Below are 23,337 nucleotides of genomic sequence, written 5' to 3'. Positions count from 1 at the left end.
AATATCTGGTGCTTGTTTTGTTCTAAATCAGTACACTGATCTCATAACTCATAGCTCACATTTCCTCTACATTTTTAGTAGGAAAACCCCCACCCCACCCCCCAAAAAATGAAGGGAAAATAACATGCATCTTTTTATTATCTAAGTCATCTTTGAAGGTGGAAGCATTATCTTGTTTTGTTTTTTTGTTTTTTTGGCTCTGTTTGAGAGCCAGTTGCTGCCATCTGTTTCTGATAAAAAAACACAGACTTCCCACTTGTTGAGAAATCTCTGTTACGGGACTCAACTCAAAATCAGTTTCATTCTTTCTCTTCTTCACGAGACAGAAGAGGTTTAGAAGCTGTATTTTTCTATTGAATTATTTCTCTCAAATTGGTAATAAATGGGAACGCTTATTGTTTCCAGAGTGTTGCTGTTTTTAGCTGTCTTATGCCATCTCTTCCGGACCCATAAACGGTTGGCTTTTACTCTTCTACATTCCAGAGATTTGAATGTAAACAGTATGATGTGGATTGCTGATTTCATGTCGTACTTGCGTGCAATAGAGGAAGTTGTGCTGACCTCGTTGAAGGTATTTTATAAGTGAATCTGGCAGTCTCAGTGAACTTCCATTTGGGGTGGTGTGATCAGATGGCTCCCACCTGTCAGGGAAAGTTTTATATCCACTCACAGAAGGGTCAGTGAGTGGAGAAAGCATGAAATATTCTGGAAGAATCCAGAGGAGAGGAGTGAAACTGCTCATGAACTGGACTAGTTTGATGCAGGAGCTAAAAGATGTAACTTTATGGCTCTCTGAATCCCTTTCTTCCCACCTCGTTTTATAAGCCTCCTCATTGTGTAGAGGTGTGGCTAATTTCATGGAGAGCCTGTCCTTAATGCTCTTTCCTCTTGTGGAATTGCATTACCTCTTAGTACTCTAGACTCAGTCAGCAGAGTTCTGACTAATTCTGCACTTTCCTAATACCACATAACCATTTTAGCTCAAGATCCCTCCTTTAGACCTAAGATTTGACCTAAGATATTGTCTTACAAACAGAGGCACCTCTTACTACATCACAACTTAATGCAGACATGGTTTCGGTTACTTTTGAAATTGGGACCATAAGTAATAAAGGAGATGTTGTATCTGTGTAAATAATTAACAGTTGCTTCTTAATCCAGTTTGTAAGTGTAACAGGTATGGAAGATGCTCTTATTGGTCTAATCTTTTAAAAACTGGCCAGGATATAATTAAGGAAATACATGTTATAGAACTACTTAACATTTACTTACCGAAATATTAAATATTAGAATTTATAATCAAAAGAAGACTATTAAGGAATGAGGCAGAACTTAAAGTGAAATGGGAAGAGATGGTTAAAGTGTCAATAGAAGAAGGATGGTCATTCTTTAAAAGCATTATGAAAAATGCTCAAAATGAATTAATCTCTAAATCAGTTAACTCAATGTTTAGGAAAATATGGCATGAATGATTAAATTGAGATATCAAGAAAAACATAAATGCAAGAGAGCACTCTAACAAAGTGAAATAGCCCAAGGTGATACAGAAATAGAAATGGAATGTGACTATACATAGCAACAGGCTTACCTGATGGAACACATCAGAATTGCCAAGACAGAAATGAATATTGTATTTATGTCAACAGAGTATATTTCACTCTGTTTTTTTCCATGTTATAAAACTAACTCCAGCAGTATTAACAAACAAAAGGAGTGACAAATTTGAACCAGGAAACTATAGACCATTTTTTTTACTTCTGTTACTGGTAAATCAATGTATTGAAATCATAACTAGAGGTAAACTTGTGAAACAATTGTGTTTTAATAACCAATGTGTTTAACTGATTTGCTAGAATTTTCAAACAAGCCATAAGGACAGTAGACAACACTATATTTAGATTTCCAGAAAGCTCTTGAGCTCCCTCATTAAACTTTGAAGTTAAAAACCATAGGAATCTGAAGTAATACAGTATATTCACATCTTTTAATTGGGAAGCTGTACAGTAAGTGCTGGTGTGTTCTATTTTAGGTGGGGTATCAATCAATGTATATAGTTAGCAAACTAGGTAATATTTTGGGTTAAACAAAAATAGGGGAAGTATCAAACAAAGAAACAAACAGCAAAGTCTTTGTTTCTTTACAAAAAATCTTTAAATCATGACTTGGATAGAAAGGTGGCAAATGAAATTTAACATTGAAGTCCACAGTGAACTGCAACAATAATTATAACATACACTACAAGCATGGGGGCATTCTAAGCTGCAGCTGCACGATGGAGATCTGGGTGTTTTTGTAGATTTTTATGTGTCTCCATCAAGACAAAGACAGGAAGCAATAAACAACCAAACAGAATACTCAGGTCCAAAGCAAAAAGTGTAGCATTTAAAACCACGGAAGTTATGCTCAAGCTTTACAACACATCAGTATGACCTCACTAGATATGACCTCATGTACTAGGACCACAGCTCTTCTTTTTTATATAAGTAATCCAGATTCTGGTCAACTAGTCAAATTCACAGATGATACCAAAAAAAGTGGTTTGACAAATACACTAAAATAATTCAAGCTCCAAATGAATTTCCAGAATATGTAATTCAAGACTGAGCAACCTCCTGGCAGATTATATTTAATGTGGACATGAGGAAAGTATTACATGCCAGTAGCAGAAACATTAATTATTGGTGTAAGATGGGAAACACTGAGCTTGAAGAAGCAATTTATAAAAAATACTTAAGCATTTTTTACAATAATCATTCCTTGCACCTATATAGTACTTTTCTGGACACTCCACTCAAAGCCTTTACAAGTAATGGGGCCTCCCTTCACCACCACCAATGTGCAGCATCCACCTGGAGTATGCAATGACAGCCATAGTGCACACAGTACACTCACCACACACCAGCTCTCAGTGGGGAGGAGAACAGAGTGATGAAGCCAATTCATAGATGGAGATTATTAGGAGGCCATGATTGGTAAAGGTCAATGGGAAATTAGGCCAGGATGCCAGGATAACACCCCTACTCTTTTCAAGAAACACCCTGGGGTGTTTAATGACCACAGAGAGTCAGGACCTCTGGATCAGGTTTTATGTCTCATCTAAAACACGGCGCCTTTTTACAGTATAGTGTCCCCATCACTGTACCTGGGCATTTAGACCCAAACAGGCTGCTGGGTGACCGCCCCCTACTGGATTCACTAATATGTCTTCCAGATTGGTCTCCAGTTCAGGTCCTGATGAGGCTCACACATGCTTAGCATCACTGGATTGCCAGTTGTGAATTGCAGAGTAATATGGCATATTTTTATGTTGATTTATTACATTATTCTATTTAGTTTATTTAACTATTAACATAATTATTTCCAAATTCAGGGACTCCCAGTGGCTTAGTTGTTAACATTATTGCCTTGCAGTGCTGGAGTCAGGTTAGAAATTTTACAGTTATGCAGTTAATTGTAAAACTAGTCTAGCTGTGTAACAGAGAGCTTGGATCAAGCAAAACCCAAAAGACCCTCTAGGTTTTGAATTTGGTAACCCTGATTTACATAAACTAGACAATGTAGGGATGTAGTAAAAAGTAAAAATAAAAACCTATACACAGTATTCTAAATTAGGTCTTATTATCACAATTAAAATTTTAATGCAATTTTAACGTAACAGCCCTCAATTTATAATCTACACTTTTAAGTATATACGTTACCCTAACATTCTGTCTGCCTTTTATTGTTTTCCCAACTTTTCAACATAAACATGTTTTCAAGCAGCTTCTTCAAGTTCAGTATTTCTCATATTTTATTGATCAAGTATTTTGTCATTTGCTGGTTCTACAATGTTCGTTAATCATGTTTGGCATTATTTGCAAATGTAACTAGTTTACTAATTCTGTTGGAATCTAGATCACTGATATAAATCAGGAAGAGCAGTGGTCCTAGTATAGATCCCTGTGGTACTCCTCTAATTCCATCACCTCATTTTGAGCATATGTACTCTTAGTTTCCTATCCATTATCCTGTTCTCAGATCAAGTACACATATTACCTTGAACAACTATTGACTGCAATTAAGTTGTAAGAATTAAGCTTTAATGAGGGTTAAGCTTACGATTTCAAAAGCCTTTTAAAAATCTCAATATACTGTACCAAATTGCTTTTTCTGTGTATGTCCATTACACACAGTTCAATGAACTCTAACATGTTTGTTCAGCAAGGCCTGCCTTTTACTTTAGGGGAGGTGTGGTGGCTCTGTGGCTAAGGATCTGCGCCTGTGGCTGGAAGGTTGCAGTTTGTATCCTGTGGCCAGCAGAGGAATCCTACTCCGTTGGGCCCCTGAGCAAGGCCCTTAACCCCAACTGCTCCAGGGGCGCCGTATAAATAATAATAATAATAATAATAATAATAATAATAATAATAATAATTGCTTACACTTATATAGCGCTTTTCTGGACACTCCACTCAAAGCGCTTTACAGGTAATGGGAACTCCCCTCCACCACCAATGTGCAGCACCCACCTTGATGATGCGACGGCAGCCATAGTGCGCCAGAACGCTCACCACACATCAGCTACCAGTTGTTACGAGTTCGGTAACAGGGACCGAACGAGTGAGTGAACCCACTTGCAGGAGCGAACAAAGCCAAGTCGTAATCGTAGGAACGAGCCGAGAGTCCAGGGGAAGCCAGATATCCGAAAGGGTACGTGTTCCGAAGCCGAAGAGTAATCCAAAGCCGTAGTCCGTAGAGCAATCCGAGAATCCAGAGGTAGCCAGAAATCCAAAACAGAGCGAAAGCACCAATCCAAGCCGAGATCCGAAAAGCCGAAGTCCAAAGGGAAAAACCGAAAGCCGAAATCCAAGACAAACACAGAGTAGAAGAAGCGCAACCAGGAAGCTCGATAGGGAAAACCAATACTGAGCAACAAGTTAGGGAAGGACAGGTGTTTAAGTAGGATGAGACGGGGGTGTGGTGGTGAAATGGGAAAACTGATTGGTGAACTGATAGATAGGGGCTACGTCTACTTCTGCCTCCTCCGTTGCCGGGAGCCAGGGTTCATAACATTACCCCCCCCTCTATGGGCGGCTCCTGACGCCCTAACGGGACGATCCGGGAAGTTAAGGTGGAAGTCTTGGATGAGGTTGGGGTCCAGAATATCCTTCTCCGAGACCCACGAGCGCTCCTCCGGACAGTAGCCTTCCCAATCGACAAGATATTGTAGGGATCCACGAGACCAACGGGAATCCAGGATTTTATTGACTGTGTAAGCAGGGAGTCCATCAATTACTCGAGGCGGTGGGGTTTTTTTTTGCGGTTTAGACAGGGTGGATCTGTGAAAGGGTTTAAGAAGGGACACATGGAAAGTAGGGTGGATCCGCAGGGTGGGAGGCAAGGCCAGTCGGTAAGTCACAGGGGTGATCTGGGCGAGGACACGAAAAGGACCAATGTACCTGGGAGCAAGCTTGCCAGAAGGTTGCTTAAGAGGAAGGTTACGAGTAGATAACCAAACAAACTGACCGCGACGAAGTCTGGGTGGGATACGACAGCGCCGATCAGTCACCTTCTTCCGCTGAGCTGAGGTGCGAAGAAGGGTGGCTTTGGCCTTCCTCCAGAAGGTCTTCAGTTTAGAGATGTAGTCCTGAACCGAAGGTACCTCTGTGTTGTGGTGGGAGTCAGGGATAAGAGGAGGCTGATAACCTAAAGCACACTTAAAGGGAGACATGCCGGTAGCTGTAGTATACAGAGAATTGTGTGCATACTCTGCCCATGGGAGCAAAGACACCCAATTGTCATGGGTAGAGGAGATATAAGTCCTTAAATAGGTCAGCAGTTCCTGATTCATTCGTTCAGTCTGACCGTTGGCCTGAGGGTGATAAGCTGAGGTAAGTGAGACTGAGGCGCCCAGCGACTTACAGAAGGCCCTCCAAAATCGGGAGACAAACTGGGGGCCCCTATCAGAAACAATATCTTTAGGGATGCCATGCAGTCGGAAGATATGTTGTACAAACAATTCTGCTAGTTCCCGAGCTGTCGGTAAGGATGGTAGGGGAATAAAATGGGCAGATTTGGAAAAACGGTCTACCACCACCATAATAGTTGAGTGTCCATGGCTGGGTGGAAGGTCAGTAATAAAATCTACTGAAAGATGGGTCCAAGGACGGTCCGGGATGGGTAGGGGTTGAAGAAGGCCCGCTGCCTTCATCCGGGAAGACTTCATTTGGGAGCAGATAGAGCAGGCCTGGACATATTCCTTGACATCCTTGGCCATAGATGGCCACCAGAAGTCTCTGGAGATGAAATCCAAGGTACGGTGGAATCCAGGGTGTCCGGCGAAGCGGGAGTCGTGTCCCCATTGTAAAACTGCCGATCTGACGGAATTAGAGACAAATAACTTGTCCTGAGGGCACTGAGGTGGTACCGTCTGTCCTACCAAAGCTCGTCGAACAATTACCTCAATGTCCCATCTTACAGCTGCCAGGAACTTACCAGACGGGATGATAGGTTCTGGAATCAATTCGGCCTCAGGGGGGTCGTGGATCCGTGAAAGGGCGTCTGCCTTGACGTTCTTGGAACCTGGAGTGTAGGTGATCAAGAAATTGAATCTGGAAAAAAAAAGGGACCACCTAGCCTGGCGAGGACAAAGACGTTTGGCCGACTGCAGATACTCCAGGTTTTTATGATCAGTGTAAATTAAAAAAGGGTGATGAGCACCCTCTAACCAGTGCCTCCATTCCTCCAATGCCAGCTTAATGGCCAAGAGCTCACGGTTACCGACATCGTAGTTCATTTGGGCAGGTGATAGCTTCCTAGAGAAGAAGGCACAGGGATGAAGAATCTGTTTTTCTCCATGACGTTGGGAGAGAACAGCACCCACACCATGGCCAGAAGCATCCACTTCGACCACAAAGGGCAAAGTAGGATCAGGGTGTTTTAGGATGGGGGCTGTAGTGAACAGATGTTTCAGACGCTGAAATGCTTCTTCGGCTTGAGGGGTCCATTTGCCTTGTTTAGGTCCATTACGGGTCAAAGAGGTTATGGGAGTGACCACCGAGCTGAAATTTCGAATAAACTTCCTGTAAAAGTTAGCAAAGCCGAGAAATCGTTGAATGTGTTTTAGATTCTTGGGAGTGGGCCAATCAGTAATCGCCGAGACTTTACTCGAATCCATTTCCACCCCATCCGGCGAGATGACGTACCCTAAAAAGTGAATCCTTGGAGCATGGAAGGTACACTTCTCTAGTTTGACATATAGCTTATTCTTAATAAGCCGGGAGAGTACTTCTCTGACATGGAGAACATGATCCTGGAAGGAATCAGAAAAATTAATATATCATCTAGATAAACCAATACAAATCTTTGTAGGAGATCCCGAAAGATGTCATTAATAAAAGATTGAAATACTGCTGGAGCATTAACTAAACCAAAGGGCATGACCAAATATTCATAATGTCCATGGGTTGTCATAAATGCCGTCTTCCATTCATCCCCCTGCCGAATGCGGATTAGGTTATAAGCCCCTCGTAAATCCAGTTTAGTAAAGATCTTGGCTCCATGCACCGACTCAAGTGCTGCTGGAATTAAAGGCAAAGGGTACCGATTCTTGATGGTGATCTCATTGAGGCCACGATAGTCGATGCAGGGACGGAGCCCACCATCCTTCTTTTCCACAAAAAAAAAACTGGCACATGCTGGTGAGGTGGATGGACGTATAAGCCCAGCCTTCAGAGAATCTTGTATATAGACTTTCAGGGCCTCAGACTCAGAATTGGAGAGTGGAAAAATACGACCTTTGGGAGGGATAGTACCAGGCAAAAGGTCAATGGCACAATCGTATGGTCGATGAGGGGGGAGGGCCAAGGCCTCCTGCTCATTAAAGGCTTCCTGAAGATCAGAGTATTGAGGGGGTATGGTAGGAACCCCTGAAGGGGGCGTCGCCATGAGTGCAATCTTCACTGGTAGGCGACAGCATTTTCTAATACATCTGGGTCCCCAAGCTACAATCTCTTTACGGGACCAAGAAATGTGTGGGTCATGCTGCTGTAGCCAAGGAAATCCTAGAACCAGAGGATGTGTAGGAGTCTCCAGGAGATAAAACCAGATGTCTTCGACATGGGTGGCGCCTATCTGCAGGCTTATAATTTCCGTTTGCCACCTAATCAGTCCTGGAGATACGGGGGAGCCATCAATAGACTGGACACGAAGAGGGGTGGACACCAGGGTCAAGGGTAATTTCCAAGCTCGAGCGACGGAGGCGTCTATAAAGTTTCCTGCCGCCCCCGAGTCAATAAAAGCAAGAAGAGGTCTCCTTTCATTATCCCAGAATAGGGTAGAACAAATAAAAAATCCTGAGGAAAACTGAGGGAATTGAGTAGTCTCACTCACCTTAGGATTCCGAGAAGGTGGGCAGCGCCTCAATGACGAGTATGCAGCAGGGCAGGCCGCTTTAAAGTGTCCAAGTTTCCCACAGTACAGGCAGCGACCCTCTCGTTGGCGCCTCTCACGTTCTTCAGGGGTTAACCGGGTGCGGGCTATTTCCATAGGTTGTTCCGAGTCGGCAGATCTGAAAGATGATAGCCGAGGAGCCTCTAGTATAGAGGACCGGGATCTCTCAGCACTCCTATGACGAATTCTGAGTTCCAATTGCAAAACCTGTGAAATAACTTCCTCCAAGGTATTGCCCAATTGTGGCATATTTACCAGATGGTCCTTAATTTCTTCACTGAGTCCTTGACGGAAAAGAAAAATAAGGACCTCATCGTCCCAGTGAGTCTCTGCTGCTGCTACTCGAAAATCAATAGCATAATCATGTACAGACCGGCGGCCTTGGTGGATGGAGGAGAGGCGGAATGCAGAGTCTTGGCCAACTACGGGGCGACAAAAAACCCCCTTAAATTTTTCTAAAAAAAAAATCATAATCCTGAATTTCAGGAGCCCCGCGATCAAGCAGAGCAGTAGCCCATTCCAGAGCGCGGCCGGTTAGCAGTGAAACTATGAAGGCGATCTTGTCCTGAGGAGAAAAAAAAGTTTCCGGATGAAGCCTGAAAACCAGCGCACACTGTGCTAAGAAGCCCCGACATTTGGTAGGGTTGCCGTCAAACCTGTCAGGTGGAGTTAGTGGAAGAGGTCGAGGGGCAGGTGTAGCGGCTGGCGGGGGCGGAGCCGCAGCGGCAGCTCCAGCGTTGCTTCCTCGATTGCCGATGGGCGGTATTGCAGACAGGTGCGCAGAGATCTGTTGGACAGAAGCCTGGAGCTGGAGTAAGGCTTGTCCGTGCTGATCCAAAGCTGAGCGAATCTCCTGTTGCTCCGCTGGGTCCATGTTAAATGGCTCAGTATTCTGTTACGAGTTCGGTAACAGGGACCGAACGAGTGAGTGAACCCACTTGCAGGAGCGAACAAAGCCAAGTCGTAATCCGAAAGCAAACCGTAATCGTAGGAACGAGCCGAGAGTCCAGGGGAAGCCAGATATCCGAAAGGGTACGTGTTCCGAAGCCGAAGAGTAATCCGAAGCCGTAGTCCGTAGAGCAATCCGAGAATCCAGAGGTAGCCAGAAATCCAAAACAGAGCGAAAGCACCAATCCAAGCCGAGATCCGAAAAGCCGAAGTCCAAAGGGAAAAACCGAAAGCCGAAATCCAAGACAAACACAGAGTAGAAGAAGCGCAACCAGGAAGCTCGATAGGGAAAACCAATACTGAGCAACAAGTTAGGGAAGGACAGGTGTTTAAGTAGGATGAGACGGGGGTGTGGTGGTGAAATGGGAAAACTGATTGGTGAACTGATAGATAGGGGCTACGTCTACTTCTGCCTCCTCCGTTGCCGGGAGCCAGGGTTCGTAACACCAGTGGGGAGGAAAGCAGAGTATGGCTGACCCTGTGCTCTGACCCCAAGCCTGTCTGTGTCACGTCCACCAGCAACTGTATTCTATCCTGTAAACGACCTCTCACTAAACAGGCCACAGCTATGGGTACTTCCAGCAAGTGCCAGCGCACTGATCAATTATCCAATTACAACACCACACTAATAACCAAAGCCTCCACTTCCTGGAATATTTAAACTTTCATTACCCTCAGGTCTGCATTCAATATTAGCCTCTACCCTTGGAGCTCCTACCTCCCCATTTTCTATTGAGATATTCTCTTTCTGATTGAAAGTCTAGTCTTGGATATTCTACCTTCGACCCTTGACTCCAACTTCAGCCCAGCGATTTCGATAAGCAGCTATCGATCTCTCCCTTTCATCCTTTTTCCTGATCTCCTGAAACTCTCGGAACAATGCACAGGGTCCTTCCTCTACCTCATGGACACAGCATTCATTACAGTCTGTGTGTCTCATGGAGAGCAAGTTGGGGTATGCGAAAAGACAAATTCCTAATACAAGAAATTGCATATGGCCAATAAATTGATCTTATCTTACTAAAACCATGTTAACTATCCCCTAGGATCTTATGTCAATATAGATTAAATTTAGATTTCCTGTGGTTTTTTTCTAATTATTTCAAAATATTACATCATAGAAGTTGGACTTACTGGTCTCTAGAAGCAGTTCCCAATGCTTCCGTAGAGGGCCCAAGAAAAATAAATTTCTGTAATACTACAACTGTCATCGCTCCAAACTGACATCCTGTCTTCGAAGTTAGCAAAACAGCACTAGCTGTTACCTAATATACACACAATCACACTGCACTGCTCACATAATTTGAAGTATAATAATACAAATGTTTTAGGTCATAATTACAAAAGTTTACAGAGTGCGGATTATTCCTTTCTTATTCCTATAGATTTCCATATGTGACGGAGTGTAACAATGAGCTGTGGATGGTGGTTTGGAAATTGTTGGAAATTGAAAGTCCACACACTTGAAATCTTTTTATGTAGTTCAATCAGTCAGCAATGACAAAAATCGTAATTTACGCAGTGTTTGATATTAGATAATAATTAATAAATAGATTAATGAATAGATAATAATCAATTCAAGGGGAAAACTCCTAATATTGGGAAATTCCTATTTTTGCTTTTCTTCACCTTTATTAGAAACCCTTATTCTTGTCTTGTGTTATCAAGTCAAAGATTTTGTTCAATGTTATGTAATGATATTGTTACAGCTTTAAGTGACTGAGAAGTGTCTCTTAGATTTTAGGTCTTGACACTTGGCAGAGCAAACACTTCTAGCTTCAAAGCAGAGGATGTTTGCTGAGGTCTGGGAGGTCTCTTGAGCAGAAACAATTGTAAGGTTTATCTTATTATACCTAGGTACAGTACGTTGTGGGTTTATGATTGTCAAAGAGGAATACAGAACACACAATATAAGATCTCATTATGAGCACAGAGGAAGAGAGGAAACGGGGAAAAAGGAGAAGAAAGAGGAGTCCGGAGGAGTTAGCATTTGACGTTTTGCGCCAGGCGAGAGCTTCTACTTCATGATCATCCAAGCCAAACCTCACTGGAGCTAAGTATTTGAACCTTGCTTCCTTGAGAGCCTGCTATTCTGTGTTTTTAGGGAACTTGGGTTTCCTAGGGTAAAAAAATACCACAGTAAGAAACTTCCTTCCCATTTAGGGTGCATTTTTATAGTTATAGGGTTATAGGCTCCCATTTATTTTGTGTCATCTGGGGTGCAGAGAGAGAGATTAAAGTGCAGGTTGCATTGTATTTAGTTAGAAGGCAGCTTATCTCTTATTTGGCTTATTTAGTGAAAAATGTAATGTTTAGTAGCAGTCTGGGTGACCAGAATGTTAGACCTTTGAAATGCCTTGTTTGTAAATACTGAACATAGAATAGCTTGTGTGTTGTATGTTTTGTGGTGTAGTCATTGTCAGTGTCTTGTCATTGTAATAAATATTTGTTTAACCACATGTGCCTGGATTATTACTCCTCTCACCAAAGCTGTGCCAGAGGACAAAGAATTCACGTGCCTTTAATTATACAAACCGCTCGGGTATATTGCAGAAAAGCACTTACAAGTTGGGGGTTATGAATCCCCCATAAAAACCTTATCAAATAAAATCCTTATTTTTACCATTTTCATAACCCCCTATTTGTAACAGTATGCATTTAAGTATGCTGGCAGAAAAAGTATGATGATGAATACAGTGCTTTATAATGGAAGGACTCACCCTTCTTCTTTCTAATTGACACTTTAAGGAAGCTCTTCATTTCTGAATCAATAGTCTGTCTGTATAAGATGCAGTGGCAAAGTAGGTTAACTGCCACAAAGGCAAGGTCACTTATTTCTTATTACTCTGTACTTAAAGCTGTCCTATTTAGAACCAATGAGAAATGCCAACATTGTGATTTCTATTGATCTGTCAAGTGGCAGTCAATTTTTAAAATCTTTTTGACAATCTCAATCTGTCAAATATCTCTTGTTAATGACATAGATTTGTGAAGTCTTGGCCTGATAGATACTAACATGCTATACAGCCATTCAAACAAACATTAAACTGATATCATTTGTGTTCCTGTCAAAAGTATTTACAGTCTGTTAGCAAGTGTGCGTTGCCTCAATGTGTTGTCTCTAAACACTGTCACAGAGAAGCTAGCTATCTGTGGCTCTGTGCACGTTCTTCAGTTTTCCAGAAGGGTCTCTCAATGTAACTGAATTAACCAGATGACAATAAAATTGTCCAGTCAGATTTTGAATTAAGCATAAGGCATCTGCTCCATGATGTGGAGAAGGTTGTGTATGTGTTTACATCAAAATCAGGCTCAAGCTCATTCTATGGGTTAGTCCGGCGAGTCCATCCTGCCAATATTCCCTCTCTTTCAATAGTAAAAATGACTTTTGGTGGTATAGATATGGACAATATTGTGGCAAGTTTGATTGCAAAGTTTTTTTCAAGGTTATCATTCAGTGATAAATTAAGTCTTGTTCAGCAGGGTTGACCAATGACTATTAGATAGGGAAATCATTTGTACGGTATTTTAGCAAGACAAACCACCAACAGATCATTTTTCGAAGTAAGTAAATAGCCTGACTATAGTGTGTGTGTGGACACGTGTGCACACGTGCTGTGTGTGAACGACACGTTGGCTGGTCGTTGGGAGGGGGTTTGAGCCTGCGGCAGAAGGAGAGCACTCAAAGTGCACCGCACACAACTGGAATCTACGTTTTAATAATGGTAACACAGAAACAGCAATCGTTTTGCGATTGCTGATGAAGGGTGCTTGTTTAGCGCCTTACAGTATATTAGAGTGTATGAAACAGGGCCTCACTGAATAACAGCATGATTCGTTGAGGCTCTCAACTGCATGATTACAACCTCCTAATTCACTCTCAGAAGTGTTTTAGAACTCTGCTTTCGATGGACTGTTAGTCAGCATTTCACGTCATTGTCTAAGCCAAAATCAACAAATAATGCTGGCTCATTCTTCAAGGGATAAGAGGGACCACGTCTAAGAGGTTACATAAGACGTAAGATGGGAAATAACAGGAAAGACTGGATGACATCAAGTGCACTTCTGAAGAATATTTTCCATTCCTCCGTGTTGACCTCTGGGCTGCAGACTGACCCCTCTAAACTGACTGTTTCCTGCCTCACCCATCTCTGTCGCTAGCCCCATCCTCTTGTATTGTGAGTTCGTAAAGGCCAAAAAAGGAATAAAAAATTGAAAAAAACAGTAAGCCTCAGTTATATTGCATGTTTGTGTGAGTTCGTCAACAGAGCTCATGATGTGTTTTATATATACTCTAATGGATTTCTTAGCAACTGTGCTTACCATTAACAAGGCAGCTAATTATAGTGTTCACTGTAACGCCCCTGTTTAGTTTAATTGTCCTTCAGATTTCCTCTGCTGATAGCAGCCTGGGTTCTGGATTGTCATGGCCCGACTGGGAACAGAGTGTCCTTGCAGCTCATTGCTCACACACCCTGGACCGTGATCCAGCCTGGTGAAATCTTGGCAATCATCACTATAAGTGACGCAGTCTTTGGTGTTGTTTACTTTATACTGGAAGGACCTGTTCCCAGAATTTGGCTGAAGCTACAAACCCCTGGGTATTCCTTGTGTACTATATTCCAGGACATTCCCCCAAAAAAGGACCCCATAGAGATAAAGCTGTCTGAGCCCTGCCCTTGTAGAAGGGAAAGCTACAGTACCTTTCGCTTCTACTAGGATTTCTGACTTTGTCTTGTCCTGCACGAGCAGACACTTTTTTTCTTATTATTTCGCTCTGCTTCTGTTTGCCTCTCTGTGACAGGAGTGTGCCGTGCCATTGGGGTGAGCAATTTCCTTATCCAGCACCTGGAAGAGCTAAAGGAAGATTGCAGCATCGTCCCTCATGTTAATCAGGTGTGTTTCCTCTCTAAATTACACTAACGCTTAAGACTTTGGCTAGAAAGTGTCAGCCTAATAAATCAATAATAATAGTAATAATGCTGCTAGCCATGGTTATGGTAATTCCTGACCTTCCTCTTCCAAGAGAACTGAAATAACTTCTCCTAACAATAGCAAAGAAATACCATTATTTTTCAAGTCTATTTCTTTGGCCTTGATCTCTGTTTTAATGAATTAATTTTAATGAACAGATCTCCGTTTGATTGTCACTGATCATTTTTCAATAGTTTGGTTTTCTTCCTCAACCACATCTCTTAAGTCATTATATTTGCTTGCATTTATATAGTGCTTTTTATCTCAAAAGATCCTAAATTATAAGGGAGCGAACCCATTATATCTCCCACTTAAGTACAGGCCCCACCTGCATTTATTCTGAATTAGACTATACATAGCCGGAGTGTAATTTAGCCTGGAAACCAGGGTTAGCACCCTATTGTTAAGATCTAAAGTGCTTTGGGATTCTTTGGGATTAAAACCACTATATAAATGCCTTGAATTAATCATTTAAAAAGTCAAGTTGCACTGCAGTGTTAACTGAAATTCTAGGTTCACTTATATAAAGAATAAAAGAGTGTATTTGACCCCTTGAGTGGCCCAACTGGTGAAAAGACTCGAGCGAGAGTAAGTTGAGCTCTATGCTATGATCACGGGTTCAAGATGGGTCTGTGTCACTGGTGACTGGAATTTCCCTAGTGGCAGTGCTGAGGTTAGGTTGGGATTCTCAGCAGCACAGTTCCCACTGCTGCCTCCCAAGAGCTTATAGGCATGCAGTTCTGTTGGTGAGCGGCATGCCTCTCCTCTAATCACTGCTGAACCTCCAGTATGAGATTGTGGTGTCTGTGATGTCTCCAAAGATGACATGTTTGAAGGAGGCATTTTTGGTAGGGGGTCAACCCACACTTTCTCATTCCCACCGTCAAGCAGTTCGGAGCTCCTAGATGAGACAAGAAAAATGGTGATGCTAAACTTTTAAAATGTCAGTTGCCATGAATAAAAGAAAAACCTTCTGTGTTCAGCCTCCTAAAATTATGCTGGGTTTCAAGGATTATTTAACCCAATTCATGCTCCAGTTGGGTTCTGCGCAGTTTGCAGCGTGGAGCCCAGTATTAATTAAATGAAAATGTCCTGCCAGACCCTCATTTTCTTTGCTAGAGTCAGTTGGAATCATTATTCCCTCAGGGGACGCAATGTTGCCAATTGGGTTTTCTCCACAGCGAGACAGCTCTGGAAAGGACTGGGCCCTGTTCAGGGACTAGTGAACAAAAGCAAGTAGTAGGGCTTGGAGAGACTCTTTAATTGTGCAAATCCGGCCCCATCATCCACTTGCATGGATTGATAATGGACAATCACCCCCGTTCTGAACGTTTTTATTGCATGTGAAGTTCATACAGTACCTGGCTAGAATGTTTACTGATTGTGAGCATGTTTCTATTGTGAGCTGTTGCTTTTGGAAATAAAGTATAATTTGATAGAAAAAAAAAATCCATCAGGGATGATACAGCCTGGGGTGCAGCCCAGGCACCTCTTCCAAACCCCTGCAGTCTGAGCCAGGTGAGCTTCAGTGTGTGAGACCTGTGGACCTGGCAAGAGTGAAGATGGAAAGCACACCTACCAGGAACTGTTTCAGCTGCAGAGAGCACTGTCAGAGCTGTTTGAAAAATGTTGTCCTGGAAGTTTCGTTTTCTTCACTTTACTTTCTTACTCTCTTCATCTGCTGCAGCTTTACTTTCTCTTTGGCTTCCCTGGCCTCTGGGCACCCAGAAACTCCCCACGGACCTAAACTTGAGAGTCTTCAATGACAAAACCACATGAAAGAGAGGCAAGACCCACCACTGGTCCCACGCACTCCACTGTCATACAAATGCCTTCTAAACATTACAGTGCCAGTAGACTCCCTGGCATTCTCGCAGATCCACTTGTTCCTCTGGCTGCAGAGGTCATGCTTCTTAACTGCGTCACACAGATGCAAAGCCCACACCACTCCTCCTCAACCGGGTGGAGCATTGCTCTAACAGTCTGCTGGGTTACCTTCATCCTATAAGACTTAATTTCTCTGATTCTGGATTGTAATTAGGGCAAGCCACCCCGTGCAGCCAAGGACTGACAAGAATACTTTTATTACTGGTACTTTTTGTTGTCACGGACGTCCAAAGGGACTAACCGTGAGGAGCAGGAGAGCGGAAAAAGACCCATATGCGTAGCGGCGAGACGGGAAAAAGGCCCGGGCTCATTAGTGCAGAGAGTTCAGGAATGCCGTATAGAAACCTATGCCCTCAGGGAGCGGACATGGGGCGCCCTGGTGCTAGGCGGGTCTCATGACATCCAAACGTCAATGCTGAGCGAGGACAGAGTGCAAGACCTGGAAATATATAGCCCAAGGGAAAGAGAAGGACAGGAAGGACAGCAGACCGGAAACTAGGGACAAGACAGAGAAGGAGCGCCCTCTGGCTGCAGAGGGCGTGACACTTGTCCCAAAGAATAACACATAGTGTATCTCCAGTCCTTTCTTTATCTGTAACATACCAAGCAATCTTGAAGCTTGGTTGATGGAATATGCTGGCTGTTGGATAGAGGAGAATGTGCAGTAGGTATTGCAGCTCCTGGGCACCTTAGGCCTCATTGTAAACTGATCCAAGATTGATCTTTTCTGTGATTTTCTTTTATCATTTTGGCATCTCTGCCCCCTGACATGAATCCCTAGAGGTTGTGCTTTACAGTTTTCAAGCACATGCTTGTTCAACCCTTCTCTTAACTGCTGGACCTCATGGTGGTAGCTGTCCAGATGCTACCACAGGGGATCTTCCATGCCTGACCGCCGTAGACTGGCGTCTTATGCCAGGTCCATGTTCCACACAGGATACAGCCTCTGACTGTGTATATCTCCTGTTGGCAAACACTCGCTTGCTGGCTGGACCCGAGATCCCTGCTGGGCTGTACTTTTGTTTAAGAGGTTGTGATAACAGCGTGTGGGCCAGACGTCCACCCATTACTCCCTGTGGTACTCCATGAGGGATTCTCAGCCACCACTATGGGTAGGAAAACTGGCTCTGTTGGACTGCCAGCCCAAGCAGTTACCACTGAGATGGAACCTGCTGAACCAAACATGGTTAACCTTGCGATGCATTTCCTGTTGTGCGTCAGATGCCTAAATGGCATCCAAGAGATGTTGGACCGCTCCTTCCAGGGGGGCCAGACCCCAACAGTGCTTAAGAAGAAAAGTTACCAATAAGAGGAGGCCATTGGACCTATCTCGCTCATTTGGTACTTAGTAGCTTATTATTCCAGGGATGTCATCCAACCTTTTTTTGTTGAAGGAAGCCAGGGTATCAGCTTCAACCACATGGCTGGGAAGATTGTTCCACACTCCCGCAACCCTTTAAGTAAAGAAGTGCCTCATGTTATGGGTTTTAACCTGCACTTCAATGTAGTTTCCATGTGGATAAATGTACCATTGTTTATTCTGAAGAAATCTGAGTGCCTTTCAGTGCCTTTGAGGATTTTGAATAGTTGTATCAGGTCCCCTCAGAATGTTCCATACAAGACTTAAAAGCTACAGTTTCTTCAGCCTATCAGTGTACTTGTGTAAGATGGGAGTCTTTGAAAAGTGTTGCACTCCTTGTGATTTTGACCCAGCCATCATCACACAGTTGCTTTCACACAACACTCATGTAAATGGTAGGTGGTGCTATGCTGGTCATGTTTTTGAAGCATAGTTGTACATCGATTCATCCACTTTCTAACCGGTTTATCCAATACAGGGTCACAGGGGAGCCAGAACCTATCCTGGCAAGCCATAGTTATGCAATTAGAGAACAATTTTATGAAATGTGTTGCATCCAAGAAACATAAGTTGTGATCATTTGTGCTTTTTTTTCCTTTACTTCCCAGAGAAGGTATTGTTTGTGTTGCAGTTTAAATAAAAATATCCTGCAGTCTGTTTCCTAGTGTCTCTGCACCTCCATTCTTTCATTGCCTTTCTAAAAAAGTCCTTTCCATTGAAACATACACATTTGATGTGTTATATTTTATTTTTGACTATTTGTAAGCTCAAATGGAAATCTTACACATGTGAAAGATCTTAAATATCAGCAAGAGCTGCAAAGAATGTAGGACAGAATGGCAAGAAGGAAATCACCACTGAAAAAAGCGCAGGCACTGTAGCTATATGTAGCAGACATCCCTGACTGAGAAGCCTGTATGAAGGGCTCTTGAATCTTGAATTCAGTATCAGTTTAAAAATAGTCAAATTAATAATAATCATAATAATGATAACAATAATAATAATAATAATAATAATAATAATAAATTGTTATTGTTGTGATTTCAAGTTCACAATTTTGTTGTTTTTTCTTAATCTTATTTCTTGTTTAGTCATTATATTCCAAAACATATTTTTGAAATAAAATAAAGTACTGTAGTCCTAACCGCAACTTGGTTTGATTACTTTTCGAAAAACACTGAATTTGTTGGGGGAGTTGCAACACATGAAGTGTTGCAACACTTCCACATGAAGTTTTCCAGCAGTGATTTAAATGCACCAATAGTAAGGGTTATGTCTTACATCCAGCAGTTATATGTAGTTTATTTATTAGTCCAGATATACATAGCAATAGTGTCTGGTAAATTTTTTAACTTGCTTCACAGAGCTCCTAAATACTGGACCTAGCATGAAACCTCAACACCACTGACAGTGCAGAGGAAATGTGGTGGACAGTTATTGAGCTGTTTTGTCTGTTCTAAATGAGCTTGCTCTTTACAAACAGGGACCATGTTTGCAGATCTTTGACCCTTCAGACAGCTGAATTACATACTAACGATTTCCAGACTTGTAGATTTTGTTATTCCTTGGCAAAGTAGGCACTCGGATTTGTCTTCATTAATGGAACTGCATTTGATGTGTACTATCACACATGTTTTAGGAATATTTTATCAGCACTGCTGGGGGTGCGTTTCCCACTCCAGATTACAGAAATACCTCTGTTATCTCTTCCATTCCGATTAGTATACATGTTTTGTCACTGTCTTGTAGGCCAAATAATGGCATGCCACTCTCACCTCAGAGCTTTTCAGCTGATAATGTCCGACACTCACCCCTGTGGCCAATCAAAAGGCCTTCCCTGCCCTAAATTGATAACTGAGTCCTGAAATAGCCTGTGAGGTAATGGATAGATGTGACTTGTCAGTTACTGGATTCCCAGGTTCAACAGGCCCTGTGAAAGCTGAATGACTAAAGAGGAAGAGAGCAGCATTCCTGGCTAATGCTTTCCTGTGTGACCTATGGGGCCCTACAGTCAGAGTGTGCAATGTCCGGCTGACTCACAGTCTTTAGCTTCATATCTCTCTTTCCTTCTTGGCTTCCCAGGGACAGCAGAGGAAGTGTCGTGTCAGAAAATTGTACAATTACTACAGGCTGTAGAAACCTTTTTCTAAACAAAGTTCTAGTTTTTCTAAACCTAAAATAAAATACAAAAATAGCAATTCTCCACCCCACTCTCATCCCCTTTAGTTCTGATTCCCACCAAATTTCTTTCTGGGTACCCCTGAAATACAGTCTGACAGCTATAATAGACCCCCTGTGCAACAGGACTCTGACTGCAGCAGTACCGCCCCAGGTCTCCACTGTCTCACCAATAGCACCATGGATTCTTTCTGCAGAAAGATCCCTGTAAATAATAATAACACACAAGAATCCAGAGATGCCAGAAAAGGGAATGCAGAGGCTACCAAATTACGTCAATGCAGTGAGTCCAGGGGCTAGGAACAAGCTTTATATGATACCGTCTATGAAGGATCAGATAAGGTGAAGAAAATTTAAGTTGATTATTCAACAGTTAGGATTTTTGGAAAAAGAATGTATGCTGTCCCAAAAATTAACCCAGGAATTGGTCTCATCTGCAACAAACAGGTTGCTAGTCTGGAAAGAAACCACTGCTAATTGCTTACATGAAAAAAAGGCATAAATCGAAAAAGCCAATCCCTTTGTTTTACGTCTGAGGTCAAATAGATTATGTGTTAAACGTGTAGACAACCTCGCCCGTGGGGAAGACTCATATAGCAGAATGGAGAACGGAGAAGTAAGTAAAGAAAGAAGAGCAAGTCCAGGAATGAGCAATGACTATTTTCATTTAAAATATTTGTTAGAATGCAAGTTCCTTTGTCACTCCTGTTTGGAAAAGAGAAAGGGTAATTTTCTGCAAGGACTTTCTGATTATGGAGAACGTTTAAATAAACATGCCATATCTTTTGTTTTTTTGTGAATTGATGCCATATCTAAACAAACTTTGTAATAATGATGCAAGAACCTATCTGTGTAATATTTAAGACTGCACACCCTGGTACAGTATAAATCAAATTGAAGTCTTTCTGGAGAAACCAGACTTTTGACAAATGGATGTCAAGATACAGGAGTGTCAAATAATGGATTCTAAACTGAGCAGTAGAAGTCAGGCCTCCCGCATTCTACCGCTGTTCTATGCTGTAGGTTGGATAGTTTAACACACTTTCACTTTCCTTTCCATATGAATTGTGAGATTCTAGGATGCAATCTAGACTGTTAGCCTGAGGGGAAGGAAAGAGGAATTATAGAAATTAAACTATTCAAGCAAGGAAGAACATTGATTTTCACAGTGGAGACGCAAGCTTGAAGAGAATAAGGGAAATGTGCTTATCTGTTCAAGTCAGTGACTTCCTGTTTTAAAATGTTATTAAAATTGTTTACTACAATGGGAAGAAGAGTGAATCTCAGTACCAAGTTATCTGAAACAGGTGACCAGTCATATAAACAGAGGTATGCCTGCTCTGTATTAGTGCGTTTACTTTCTTCACATTGGTTTAATGGTAATGCAAACTTTGGCTTGTTAATTTTATATCCTGTTAGAGCATTGAAATAATCAAACAGTTAGCAGAAGAGACAAATTGGGTGAATGTATCTGCATATAAAAATATATAATCATCACAGGGTATTACACAATACTGAGTATAGTTTTTCCTATTTTCACTAAAATGACAAAATGGCGACCATTTTCTTCTCACCTAAATTGTCTTTGCCTTGTGCACCAAGTGAATTGAAGCTTGTCAGATTTCATGAATGCTCAAGACTGCTTCATACTCGCAATGATACTTCCTGTACCTGCACCTCATGTTCTTGGTAAAATATATCTGTACACAATCTGATTCTGTACAAAAAACAGGTGGCCAGTTAACTACAAACCTACTGTTGCAGGTATTAGTCTGGTGGCAATATAATTACAGTGCAGCAAAATGGGGTTCTGCACAAACCAAGAGAGCTGCTTGTTCTGTAGGTCTAATATAATTATTTATTTATTTTGCTGACACTTTTATCCATAGCGACTTATGTTCTCATCCATTTATAAAGCTAGGTGTTTGCTGGAGCTACAGTATTCAGGAGAAGTATCTTGCTCAAGGTTACAACTGCAGTGTCGTATCGTGGATTTCAACCCACAACTTTCCAGTTATTAGTTCAAACCCCTGAACCCTGCTGCCTATCAGAACATTATTATGTTTTTTCCCCTCTTTTATTATTGTCATTAAAAAGAAGAATCAAAAGATAATCAGATGCCTGAAACTTTATCACTTTAATGTTTAAAATCAGATTAGTGAATAGATAGCTGTGTTAATTAAAAAACAAACCAGAAGGAAAACTATAGCCAAGTGTTTTAATCTCCACACACACACCCTACCCCCACCCCAAGATGTCCTTTATTATTTTTTTACTCGTCCAGACAAAGACCACCCCTGCTGCATATTAATGGGAAGGACTAGTTCTTTGCTTTTGTGTTTGAAATCAAACATTTTCATGTGCAGTGGGAGCAGATAATAGCACTCTGAACACAAAGAGCCCTGTGAGGTTGCCAGGAGTCCCATCTGAAATCATTAATGGGCTGTGGAGAGGGCTGTGGCGCTGCCCGTTAACTGCAGCACACTTGGCTGAGCACTTTCACTCCAGCGCCCCTCCCCGCTCTCTGAGCCCCACAAGCTCCGCTGCTGTGTGTCCTGCACTCCCCAGAGCCCACAGACTCAGCACAGGTTCACAGGTCACGAACGCCGGTAAAGCCGAGTCCGCTGCCAGCCACTAACTGACTCTCCCCTCCTTCTTCCTCCACATCCCCCAAGACAACCAGAGAGCTGGCATTTCCTTCTGTTCCCGTTATCTCCTCAAACAAATGAAATCCCCCTAGAACTGCTTAGTTTTGTTTTTGATTCAGATCTGTGTTTTGATGGTAATTCCTGAATTTGTTGTTTGGGAAAAACAAAACCAAAAGCAATGGATCTTCAGACAGCTTGTGTGCCAATGATCCCAATTTGTTTTCCAGGTTCTCCTTGCTTTGATCTTTTGACTTTCTGATCAGCTCTTGAAAAACAAAACATTAATAATTGTCACCGTTTAAAGTCAGTATAGATTTTTTTTTTGCTTGGTTTGTTGTCACATATTTAATCCTTTTCATTTCAATATTGTTCTCCTCTCTTCCATCCATTTTCAACTGCTAATTTTCAACTTAATGGCCTAAAGCGTTTAAGAAAAATGGGTTAATAATCTAAGCATCTTAATGTCATAATCACACTGTATTTTTCTATGTAGTTTTAAGGGGCATTGCACTTCATTTTGGAAACAAGAAATCTGCATTCTTAGTTCAGAGCTCAATTTTAAAGGGACAGAACTGAAAGACGCGTATTGGGATTTTTCTCTGAACAGAAGGAAGACTGCAACAGAAGGGGTTAATTATCTCTTCCCGGTGCGCTGGCTGCCTTTGATAAGATGGTTGAAATCAAATTTTTTTTAGAAAGGTGAACCTGGGGGCATATCTTCCCTGGAATTTGTTCTAACTGAAAAGAAAGTTCAGCCTCTTAAAACTCTAAAGACAAACACATCCATCTGAAGGCTTAGTATCACATGAGTGCGCGGACTGTGGAAGATCTGCTTATCATTGAGGAGAGAGGATAATGTAAGGATAAGGGAGAATTCCCTCCTGGTTGGTCTCAGTCTCACTCTCTCCCGCTCTC

The 23,337-nt window shown here is 42.1% G+C and overlaps 1 protein-coding gene across 5 annotated transcripts in view; it reads left to right on the top strand.

Moving 5' to 3' along the window:
- The window catches only part of LOC102682881 (uncharacterized oxidoreductase ZK1290.5), an 83,306-nt gene that overhangs the window by 40,426 nt on the left and 19,543 nt on the right, over nt 1-23,337 (top strand). For 3 of the 5 annotated variants that reach the window (XM_015339290.2, XM_015339291.2, XM_069194261.1), the window contains exon 4: nt 14,180-14,271. The exons of the other annotated variants lie outside the window; for them this stretch is intronic. In XM_015339290.2, the coding sequence (XP_015194776.2) occupies nt 14,180-14,271 (92 nt within the window). The remainder of the gene's footprint in view (nt 1-14,179; nt 14,272-23,337) is intronic. 5 annotated transcript variants of the gene reach the window in all.

The sequence above is a fragment of the Lepisosteus oculatus genome, chromosome 9, assembly GCF_040954835.1.
Source record: "Lepisosteus oculatus isolate fLepOcu1 chromosome 9, fLepOcu1.hap2, whole genome shotgun sequence".
NCBI classification, from domain to species: Eukaryota; Metazoa; Chordata; class Actinopteri; order Semionotiformes; family Lepisosteidae; genus Lepisosteus; species Lepisosteus oculatus.
The sequence above is the reverse complement of the archived record's forward strand: the minus strand, read 5'-3'. Positions and strand labels throughout refer to the sequence as shown.